The sequence below is a fragment of the Octodon degus genome, unplaced genomic scaffold (assembly GCF_000260255.1).
Source record: "Octodon degus isolate 3935 unplaced genomic scaffold, OctDeg1.0 scaffold00015, whole genome shotgun sequence".
Taxonomy (NCBI): Eukaryota; Metazoa; Chordata; class Mammalia; order Rodentia; family Octodontidae; genus Octodon; species Octodon degus.
The window spans coordinates 12,770,636-12,782,775 of record NW_004524591.1 but is presented as its reverse complement, the minus strand read 5'-3'; the positions used below and the strand labels follow the sequence as shown (position 1 = coordinate 12,782,775).

The 12,140-nt window shown below is 34.0% G+C and overlaps 1 protein-coding gene across 4 annotated transcripts in view; it reads left to right on the top strand.

Moving 5' to 3' along the window:
- Fam126a (family with sequence similarity 126 member A) overlaps window positions 1–9,227 on the top strand; it is a 109,071-nt gene extending 99,844 nt beyond the window's left edge. For 2 of the 4 annotated variants that reach the window (XM_004626460.2, XM_023709861.1), the window contains one exon: window positions 4,493–9,227. In XM_004626460.2, coding sequence (XP_004626517.1) covers window positions 4,493–5,067 — 575 coding nt within the window. In that variant the 3' untranslated portion in view covers window positions 5,068–9,227. Of the gene's footprint in view, window positions 1–3,401; window positions 3,698–4,492 lie in introns of all 4 variants that reach the window. The other 2 variants (XM_023709863.1, XM_023709862.1) reach the window with 2 other exon arrangements.
- Window positions 9,228–12,140: the final 2,913 nt, after the last annotated feature.

The following is a 12,140-nucleotide window of genomic DNA, read 5'->3' as shown; positions in this document are numbered from 1 at the left end:
AAAGAAAAGAACAGAACAACAGAAAAGAAAAAAATATAAGGCATTTGATGGGTGACCTGGAAGGTTTCAGTGAGAAGCCTTCCCAGAAAAGACCCAAAGGAGATGAGACCTTCAGCTACCTGGCAGAAAGCATTCTAACCCCAGAGGACAGCCAGAAAACCAGTAAGAAAGTATGTGTGGGGAATCTGGGTCAGTGTTCCACAGGGGAAGAAGTCAGAGAGCCAGATCATATAACAAGTGCTTGTTTGGTCTATAGAATTATTTTATTTTAGACTGTAATTTTCCTGCAAATTAATGTTTCCATTCTTTCTTGCTCTGTATAGATTACGTGCTTTTCCATTTGTGAATTTAGTAGGTAATTTTAAAAACCTATTATCAGGCTGGTGAGATAGTTCAGCAGACCAAGTGCCTGCTTAGGCAAAGGCAGGTACCAGGGTGGTAAGCCAATGACCAGTTCTGGGTGTGGTGGTGCATGCCTTTAATCCCCGGGCAGGGAAGGCTGAAAACAGGAGGATCACTAGAGTTTGAGCTGCATAGTGACCCTGTACCAAATACATAAAATACATAAAAAAGGAAAAAAATCCATTATCATTTCTTGCTGATAGTATATATATTAATATAGCATATATATTAATTAGTCAAAGATTTATTCTTTTGGAAGATACATGATCCAATTTTTCTACATGCCGTTTAATTTCATGATTGAAATAAATTTAATATAATTTCTTCTTAGACTGTGGATTTTTATCACTGTCCTGTAAGTGGTGATTAACAGTTCACTTGGCAACTGCTGCTCAGTATAATATTCCTCTTATCATTTTCTAGGTTTTTTTTCAAATTGCTACCATTGAGGCCCTATTTAAATTAATAACTTATGTTAGCATCTTTAAAAAAAGAAATAAAAATTTAAAAACCTAAAATTCAGAGGTATGACTTTTCTTAGGTTTTCTTCAAGAATTTATTTGCTCTGGCTCTCTGTTCAGGCAAAGTAAATTATTGGCTTTCTATTAAATGACCAGGAACCTAAGTTAATAGATTAAATCTAATTTGGAGATGTCAGAAGAGTTTGAATTCAGATTGACTTTAATGAATTGAGTTAGAATCTGTATCTTAAAAATGGACATTGAAGTCAAAAGATTCCACTGTTTAACTCCTCACTGAATAACCCTGTAGCTTTTTCTGGACTTCAGTTTCCTTTCTTGTAAATGGGAGTCAAATGGCCTACTTCAGAGGTTTAACACACTGTTTTGAGAATATAACTGCATGATATATGTGAACACTCTCCACAGAACTATTTAGTGCTATTCAGTATTGTCTATTCTGTTAGATTGTCTATGCCTATATTAAGCTCTTGTTAAATTTTAATATTCATTGGCTTTGTTCTACTTGGATAATTTCTAGCATTTATAATTTTTCCTTTTGAACTGAAGGTTCATTAATACTCTTTTTGAAATAACTTCTACAGTATAAATGAACAGGTCTTGGTTGTCACCCAACAGCACCATGGTGGTTTTACTCTTAAGTTGCACTGACCTCTGGGATGTACCTCAGTAAGAATTTATTTGGCCTCTCTTTAGCTAAGACAGCTGTTAGCAATTGCAAATAGACTTGACTGGAACTTTTTAGTCCCATGAAACCTTCCTTCATTAGGACCCAGAAGCAGCAGTGTACTGCTATCTTACCAACATTCCTTGGCCTGTCTTTAAACTGCAGATTTCACTTAGAGAACCTTTAGTTAAAAATATATGAAGCACTAAGTTGTGGTGAAATAATTGTGAGTGCATTAGTTCACCAGCACAGAGCAGCAGAAGCTTTGAGGAAACTTTCATAGGTGTGTGTTGCTGCTGGCTTGGAGTGTGTAAGACGCCCATAACAACTTTAAAGTTTTCAAAATGTGGGAGAATCAGAATAAATAGGGCTTTTCAAACTTTATTGCATATTAGTCAACTCCTAATGACCAGGTTATACCTCGTGTTAAAGGTGAATTGGAATGTCTATGGGTGGGAGCCAGGCATCTGCAGTTCTTAAAGACATCCAGGTGATTACCGGTGTGCCAGAGTCAGGAACACATGGCTCTAGCCTCCATTCTTTTACTGCCTTATGTTTTTCAACCTTTAGCACCATTGGTGAGAGTTTGATATTTATATTAATCAAAAAATTGAAACTACAAGGTAATTTTCTTCTAGCAGATTTGTAGCCTACATTTTTTTATATAGTATATACTGTCATATATGACCTTATATTGTTTTGAACTTTTAAGTTTCATTACTGGCTCATTTTAGATCTACTTATGTTATTTTCCTCTATTTACTACAGATATTTACTTGACAGCTTTAAATAAAATTGCGCCCTTTTATTTTTCTCTAGTATAGTAACTATTACAGTTGGCCTAAATTTGGGGAATTGGTATGAGTCTGAAGAAACCAATAGCTTAATTCTATCTTGGCCATAGTAATATTTACTGTAGTATGTGAGACAAAAACTATACTGGTTGGGGGGCCTGCCCCTTAGCTCAGTTGTTTAAGTGGCTATGTCAACAAAGCAGTAGGTTGCACTGGTTCGATCCCCACAACTCCAGCCAGCCAAACATGCCCTGAAGGCATTCTGAGCCAGCCAAAAAAAACCTTCCTGCCATTTTTGGGCTGAGGATATAACTCAGTGGCTTAAGCACCTGCCTGGCAACTGCAAGGTCCCGTGTTTAATCCCTGACACTGCAAAACAAAACAAAACAAAAAAAAAAGAAAAGAAAAGAAATGAGACTAGCTGCTTCTAATGTATGTAACGTGTTAATTATTGAAACTGTCCTACTAATTTGATTTGAAATTGTCTCATTACTATTTGTTTCTCAATAAAATTATGGAAAAAAAACTATACTGGTTGTATTGTTAGTCATGTCATAATTGAATAAACATTTCCCCAAATGTCATAGTTCATTAAGTCAGTCCCAATGTAGTCTGATTAAAAAAATAGATTTTTGTGTATATAAAGGGGAATTTCTAAGTAGTATGGTTTCTAATGTTGACAAGAGCTACAGTTTTGCCTATATATCCTTCAGTATTTGCCTAAGGGTTCACATAAGTTCAAGTAGTCACAATATCATCTTTAAGAACAATAAAAATGATATTTTCATTTATTTAAAATTTTTGTTTCATGTTCTATGTGAAATAAGTATGGAAAAAATTCAGAACATGTACTGATGCTCTGAATTTTTTTTCTCATTTAAAATTAAGTAACATGACCCTGTTGTCTCCAGTGATGTCCAAGTACTGTAAATGATGTGAATATTTGGCTTAATTCATAACATTCTGTTGTCCAGCTTTTGTTTGGAACTTTTGTTTTTCTTGTTTTTCATTTTTATTTTGTTTTCAGCCATCATTTTGTCTTATCATCTTCAATTCTAGAGCAACCTGACAACAATAATGATACTACTGAATTGGGCATCCTTGTCATTCCTGAGATTAGTGTCACAAATGTGTCCGGAGAGAGAACCGGGAATGGGGAAAAAGGCAGAACACTAGGAGAGATTGATGCTCAGCATATGCAGGGTGTGCAGGAAACAGCCACAGATCCTAGAGCTGAGAGCAAAGGCTTGCCAGAGATCAGGAGGCAAAAATCTGTGAGAAAAATGATGGAGGATGGAATAAACTCACCTGGCAGAGTGCAGTTTTAGCAGAGCACTTTATAGCTGCACTCCAAGGTATCTCAGGGCAAAGGGCCACTGATGCATGTTTAGCAGCAGTTGCAGTCACAAATTTTTTGCATGTCATCTAATAAAATGCATGAATTATGCATCACATTTTCTCAATAACTCAATGTTGTTTGGAATGGTCATGCCTAGATTGTCTCTCAGTAAATTGTTATGAAAACTGAGGCAGAAAATTGTTCCTAAAGCAATTTTCTGTTTTATGCTTTGGTATCTGAAATTATTTTTTAATTTATATATTTTTGCTATCTATTATATGAATGATAAATATTATTTTAATGTTTCAAGCTTGTGACATATGAAAATCTAGATTTTTCTTCCTTTAGTAAAATAATAAGAATGGAGAATGCAACCCTTTAAGAAAACACTTAAAAATATTCTAATGCTATTTTTTCAAAAAATTATTTGGCTATAGCTTTGATTTTACTGCTTTGCTCCTGGGGAAGGTTTTGTGCCCTAGTTTTGATGTGCAATAATTTTTCTAATTGTCACTGATCTTTGCATGAATAATAGAGAAACTCTTTCTAAAAACACAGTAGAGTATGATTTATGGCATGCTTTTTATTTAATGTACTCTAAATTACTGTCATTTAATTACAATCAATAATTTTTTATATTTTATAGAATAAATTTTCAATTTATCCTTTGATTTTGTTCTATAAATCTATTGCTTTGTGAAATTATGCTACAGTTTAATTGATTTAAACATAATTGATTTGGTATTAATCTTTTTTTAAAAATTGCTTAAGATATTTAATGTTAATTGATCTTTGTCATTTCTTTGTTTAGGAAATACAGAATTTACAGGTCAAGAAGAACTGATGGAGATATCTGAAGTTGACGAGGGATTTTATTCCAGGGCTGCTTCTAGTACCAGCCAGTCGGGTTTATCAAACAGTAGTCACAATTGTAGTAACAAGACAAGTGTAGGAAAGAACCAGAGACGGTCAGGAGGAAGCAAAACTGGAGGAAAAGAAAAAGAAGCTACAGGGGAATCTTACAAAGATCACTTTGCTCGAAAACAAACTCAGAGAGCCCAAAGTGAGAATCTTGAGCTTCTCTCTTTGAAGAGACTAACTTTAACAACCAGCCAGTCCCTACCTAAGCCTAATAGCCATGGTTTGGCTAAGACGGCAGCGACTGTATTTAGCAAATCCTTTGAACAAGTCAGTGGTGTCACAGTCCCACATAACCCATCATCTGCTGTTGGTTGTGGGACTGGGACAGATGCCAATAGGTTTTCTGCCTGTAGTCTCCAAGAAGAAAAGCTCATTTATGTTTCAGAAAGGACTGAGCTTCCAGTGAAGTATCAAGCAGGTCAGCAGAGACCTCCTAGTATTAGCATTACTCTGTCCACCGATTGAAGTGTAACATAGTTTTCTTCTTATACCCAGTAAATATGGAAATATGACTGCTCCTTAATGAAAGTGCCCTGCTTCTTTCATGACTGTTCCTAACATGAGCCCTTGACTTTGATGAAGGGAATAATGTCTAGGTTAGTGAATGGAATGATGTCTAGGTTGCAGTAAGTTGAAATAATGGTTTTGTTATTTCTTGGTCTGCCCCCTACCCATTTGAGTCTTTTTCTTTTTCATTGTTACTGTTCTAAGATTGTGGTGTGACAATAAATATTGGCAGGTTGTCTGATTAAGTTGCTTACATCTCCTGTGACGTTTTTAGTTTGTTTTAAATATCTTCTACTTGGGTAGCTGTGTGTTTGCCCTTCAAAGTCAAAGGGCATCTCCACAGAAGGAGACTGGCTCATAAAAGATGGGACAGAGGAGCACATTCAGGAATTCCACAGTTGGCCTTTCAGTCAGCTGCCCTGAAAAACAGGCACATGAATAAACAAAATGTTTACTATGAAAAGTGCTAGTAGAAATTACTTGTAACCAGATCATCTTTAAGGTTAGAACAGTTTGTTCAAAGCACTGGAAAATGGCTGACAACTCACAGATGAGTTATTTTGTGATTATTATGTGGCTCCAGGAGATAGATGGGCAGGGGCATTTTTGTTGATCTCCTTAGGATGTTTGCATATCAGGTTGCTGGCAGATAATGTTGTTATGAAGTGTTTGGTCTGGGTTTAGCAGGTGAAAATTCCTTTAAATTCCTATAATAGGCCATAAAGCTGATTGATTTAGGTTGGATTCCTATAATTCAGAGCACACATCACTGAAGACTTCCTGGAAATCATTGTAAATCTTGCAACGCAGCTCTCAAAATACCAGTGTGAACTGTATGATATTGAATCATTTATCAGCAAATGAAGGAAATTAGATACCAATCACTTTTCATCTGTAAGATGTCATAAAAGAAAATATATAGTGAAATATGGGCAAAGGATATCTGTATATTAACTAATTTAAAGTTGTCTTCTTAAATAAATATGAAAAAATTAAATGTATTTCTTGATCATGAACAGATCTATTTAAATGGTTTTTTATGATATAGCAAGAATAATCATTTACCTCTAACCACAAATAAAAAGAAGAAAGGCAGGCAGGCAGAAAAGCTAAATAAGCTTACATGTAGCTACAAGAGACTAGAGCCTCTAGATAGACGTAAAGTCTTGGTATTTGGTGTTTGTTAGTGGTAGCCATTTCAGCTATTGTTGAGGTTTTCTGTAAAGCAAATTATACTTAATAATTCAGAGAGATAGAGGAAGAAATGGAGAGAGAGACTGGAGAACAGGGCTGACAATGAGAGTAGGTAGCTGGGAAAGAAGGCCTTGGAAGCTGTACACTTCTTGAGTGCTTTAATTTTTAGCACACAGAAGTTTCCTTACTTGTGCTTCCTAGCTGTGGTCACAAAGAAAACATGCTAGTGTTTCCCCTTGTACTTGTTCATGCACAGATCAAATACAGTATGTAAAACCCTGTATGTATTGAACAGTGCTAGGCATTTATATCAAGTGCAGTTTTAACCATATTGCTTTGCTCATCAGTTTAAACCTAGTTCTTCAAAAGTCATGAACTAGTTTTCACTCATTAGCCTTGAATATAATGTGGTTTTTTACCATAAATGAATCTGATATTTTTAGTTCCAGTAATAAAATGGAGTAAGATCCATAGACATAACTGGTAGTCAAAAACTGGAAGGCAATTAGAGCTGATTTTGTATTAATTTAATAGCAATCCTGTATACAATTTGAAATATATGTAAAGTATCACTGTGAATTTCCTATTGTCTTTTCCTAATTCTTTAGCAAACTTTCATTCATGCAGAGTTACTAACAGTATTGACATTATGGTATTGAGTTAAAAGTTTGGAATTTTGAGTAAGTCAAGAAGCTTAGAAATGAAGAGTAAATTTGAAGAAACATTAGCTGGCCCAGACAAGAGAACATATTTTAATATTATAGCACTGTAATGAAACCTGATTTTGGTATCATTCTAGACCTTTTCTATTAACATGGCTGTGGACCAGTAAAGACAATTCACATCATCAGCCATTTTGGTAAAAATTCTAAATATCAAGACCAGGCCATGTGAATAAAAATTGACATTTTAACAAGATTTTTTATGGATGTTATCATTTGAGAAGATAGCAGGCTTCTCAGTGGTCTCACAACCCTAGATCAAATAAATATTTAATATCAAATATCATAACCTGTATTGTTTTTAACAGCTAATTAACTTTAATAGCATTGACTCATGATGTATCTTCTAATTCTGAATTCCTAACGATCTGTACTTATTATTGCAATAAAAATGTAAATTTTATAGTTTTCTTGTTCATCCTAAATAAAATCAGAGGTATAGATGTCTGTAAGTTTAAGTATGTGAGGTTATACCTTTTGTACTTAAACTTTTATACAATGTACATCAAATTTATCTGTGTATATTCTTTGTTTTAAAAATTTCTTATTCAGTGGGGGTGATTCTGAATTTTTGTTTCAAGTGATTTGCACCACTTTGGTTTTTGTACTGTGGAATAAACAGTAAAATTCTTTGTAGTACTTTTGATACTATTTCAAATAATTATGCAGTGACAATTTTTAACTGTAATAATTAACTACAAAAATAATTGTTGCTGACCATACTATTCTTTCCCTATTTGTCTTGTAATGTGAGTTGTCTTTCCTAGGTTATATGCCTTTAAAGAAGCTAATGCTTGCAGGTCCCTTGAGTATCCAGAATAATACCTTTTATCAAGGGAAGACTCCACATGAAACTCTGGTTATTTTCCCCATAGTGGAGAGGATCTGAAGAGAAATTAAAGTTCTTTTCCACATTTTAAGCCTCTAAGGAGTCTTGAAGTCACCCAACCTTACTTTTGAACCCCAACTTCCTGGATGATCTAGTGAAGCTGGATCTAGCATTGACCTCTTGAGACCCAAGTGGGAAGAGAAGCAAAGTAATAAGGGAGTGGCCCAGAGCTCCAGGGCACAATGACATTCTCTCTTTAAAGCCATAGGGAAGCACCCTGGTGTCCTTGTCCCTCATTGTGGAACTTTTTAAGGCAAACTCTTGTAGACTTGAAGAATAGAAATTTTTAGTCCTTAAATGACAGGTTTGATTTTTTAAAATCAGCATTTCATTGCCTTTTTCAATTGTGAAGTAACTCAACAAATCTTACTCATTTTTTAAAAGTTGAATTAATAAATACATTTATAAACCAAAATAGACCAAAATGATCCCAGTTTTAAGGGATTTTGCCTATTTTGGAAGAATAAAATGAAACTATTTGAGGTGTTAAGTCATAGAGGAAAAAAAAATGTACTCTTAGAATTATGTAAGGCAGTGTAATGTTTGAGTATATAGGCATAATCTATATTAAAGGAGAGCACATCAAGGAAATACATGTTAAATGATGTAACTGAAAAAATACAAAAAAGTTTAAAAGGCAAATAATTTGATGTGTACTTAAGTATTTTTTTTAAATTAAGTATTTTAGATAGAAATTGATGTATGATAATGTATTCCCAATCTTTGAATGAAAAATTAAAACTTTGGTCCTTTGATTAGCATGGATTTATATTTTTAGATGTGTTGCTTAGTGAAATTAAACTTAATACATTGAGTTATTTAAATTTTAACATTGTTAAATTCCTCATCACAATATAAATATATTGTCTTTGTATTTTGTAACTTGTACATATCTAAAGAGTCTAGTAGTGAACATTTTTGAATGTGTTATTATGTTTTTTTATAGTGGAGTTCTAAGAGCACCTGTGTTGTAATATAAAATTTTAACTAGAAAACTCAAGATCTTATTTCACATACTGTTCAATTCTCTCATATGAAGTTTATTGTGTACCTCTTATTTTTACCTCTAATCATGTGGTGATACTAATCTTTTCCTGGTGAATATTCTTGTTTCTAACTGTATTCCTAGAGTTTACATTCCTGAAAAGTAAACATGACTTTGACTATTTTTACATGTTCTGTACCCTTTTAAGGATATAGAAATCAACTGGAATTTAGTTTTTTGAAGTTTTGTATGTTTGTGTAAATGTTCTCCATCCATATGCAGTACTTTATACAGTAAATGTTGCCTCTTGTGTTATTGAAATAAAAAGTGAAAAAATATTTTCCAGATTATTTATTCATTTAAAATTATAAAAATTGGCAAATATCATGATATGGAGGGAGGAAGTACAGGAGAAATACTTAAGTTAATTGAAGCCCTGAGAGCAACTGGGGATAAACCCTAGGACCGCGACATCTCATTCTTGGTTTTTGTGCTTTGCACGGCCTAGGGATGGGGAACAGAGGTCCATTAGCATTCATCCAAAAAAGAATCGTTCTGTGGGTCATGCAGCAAGGCTGATTATTTGTTTTACCAGAAGCACCAACAAACTGAGAGAACATTCCTTTGCCTCTTAACTTTAATATGAATTTATCTGAGTTCAGAGAATAATATGCTGCTTGTACTTGGCATAAGACTTTGTGGCTGAGTTGAACTGAGGCTAGCTTTGGAAAGTAAGGATAAAGTCTGTAAAATTTTAGAATTTCATTTGTTGGCTCTAGGAAATAGCAATGGTGTTATGAATTGCACTATTGTGTATATATACTTAGAAACAAATCCCTCTTAAAAATCTTGTGTGTAGTTAATTATATATTTGAATAATTTCATTTCATCTAAGGAACTGATTTAGGAAATCTTCTAAATTAATGTTAAAAGAAGACTTGGGGAGAAACAGGATAAGAACCAACTTCCATAAGCCTTGTGTTAGCTCTATGAAATGTATATTCTTTCTTGTGATTTCAGTAATCCTAATAGTTGATTTATCTAATAGAATCTGGCTTTGTGAATATCAGCATAATTATTTTATAATATAAAAAGACAAGCAGTTTTAATAATTTACCTTGCATTGCTAATATGGTGGTAGTGATAGCTAATATTTATAACTTATTATTTCATTTAATACTCAAAGCAATCTTATAAAGTGAGTAGAATCCCAAATTTGCAAAAGAGGAAACTGAAGCTCTCAGAGAGATAGGTGACATGCCCAAGGTCACCTAGGTGCTCGGCAGCAAATCCACACCCTGAACATAGGTCTTACAACTCTCACTGTTATTCCGTCTTTCTTACAGGGTTATGTTTTAAAATAAAGTCAAAGTTTTCTGAAAGTAAATCACGGTACATTTTAGAGTTTGTGATAATTATGCTTCACTGACAAACAGTGCTAATTATTTTAATACTAAAAAATATGGTAAAATGGAAATTAAAATGAAGTGTTTGTTTAACCTGTCAGATTGATGAAACATAAACTGATCGGTACTTGTATTGGCAATGGTGTAGAAGTTTTTAGTCACTAAGATGACTAGTGGGACTACAAATGACTTGGTGGGAAATTCAGTGGGATCAAATTTTAAAGTGCGCCATATATCCTTTTAACTTAGAAGCCCTACTTTTCTACAGATATTCTACTTTCTATATGCTACATAAAATTCAGCTCAAATATATATGCTATTCATTCTAGCATTGCTGGAAAGAGAATAAAAAAGCTAGTAATCTAAATGTCCATCAGTAGCAAAATGGATAAATTGGGCAGGCAAGATGGCTCAGTGGTCTAAAGCACCTACTTGGAACAAGCTTGGCAAAGCACAGAGACCATGGTTCAATCCCCCAGCACCACATGCCAGCCAGCCCCGCCCCCTGGTGGGCTGAGCTGGCCACACACACACACACACACACACACACACAATAAATAAATAAATAAATGTTAAAAAAAAAAGGATAAATTATGGTTACTATATATTGTGGGATATAATATAGCCACTAAAAGAGATGCTATGTATATATACATACACTTATTATGATCCCACTTCATAATGTGTGGGAGAGTTAGTATGGGTTAATAGTTAATATGTATGTATAATACACACATGTGGTTACTGGTATGGGAGGAGGAGAGCATTATTTTTCAAAGTGTGGTCTAAAGACAGCCTGCATTAGGAAAAAACTGTGTTCTTTATTTTTTTTTTCTGTGTTTTTTAAAATGGATATTCCTGGCCTTGTGCTAATACCCCTGAATCAGAGGCACTGTGAGTAAAGCTTACAAACCTTTATTTCCTAACAAGTTCCTCAGTTCAATATTTATAAGCTAAACAATGAATTAGTTATGTGTTAGTGATCGTCAGTTTGAAAGGACTTCTTGAAGAGATCTTATGTTTTAAATAGGACCTCCCTCAAAATAAAGCCAGTTAACATAGACATATTAATATAGACCTGTTAGTGAAAGATGACTTGCTGACATAGAAATGATTTTACTACACAAGACACATCAGTTAAATGAACAGTTCTTTATAAAACATCTTTGGTATTGTTGAACTTCCCAAAGTATCAGATGATCTCTTAATAAAGAAAATGATACAATTTATGCAATAAGAAAGTGAGAGCCGGGGAGATGGCTCAGTGGAATAAGTGCTTCCCTGGCAAGCACAAAGGCCTGAGTTCAATCCCTAGTTCAAAAAAATAAGTGATACTTAGATATGCTTAGCTATATCTCAGAGCCTTGAAGGAAGGTCGTAGTAGGACTTTGGAATCTGTGTTCAAGTGATTTATAGCATGTCTATTAAGGAAGGGGCTTGGCAGAATTAATAGTTTATGACAGGTGGTCATAGCAAAAAAAAAAAAAAAGGGCCTTAAAGAGTCTTGAGAAGGAAACTTTTCTCAGATAATCATTCTATTGTTTGCAGCCTGTCAAGATATCCTTATGCAAGCAAAACGATCATTCTTGTTTTTGTTTTATTTTTTTTACAATCTTACCTCTCCTGCTCATAGATTACTTGGAATAAACAACTAAGTTCTATTGACATAGGTTAGTTGTAATCTTATCTAAGCTATCTAAGTTGACACTGTTGAATTCAGTTTTTTTAATCTTTATGCAAAGATTATAAGACAATGTTATGTATACTACATATTGATATGTCTTTGGTGACTTCTTAGGGTTTTACTGAAGATCTGAGAGATTTCTTTGCAAGCT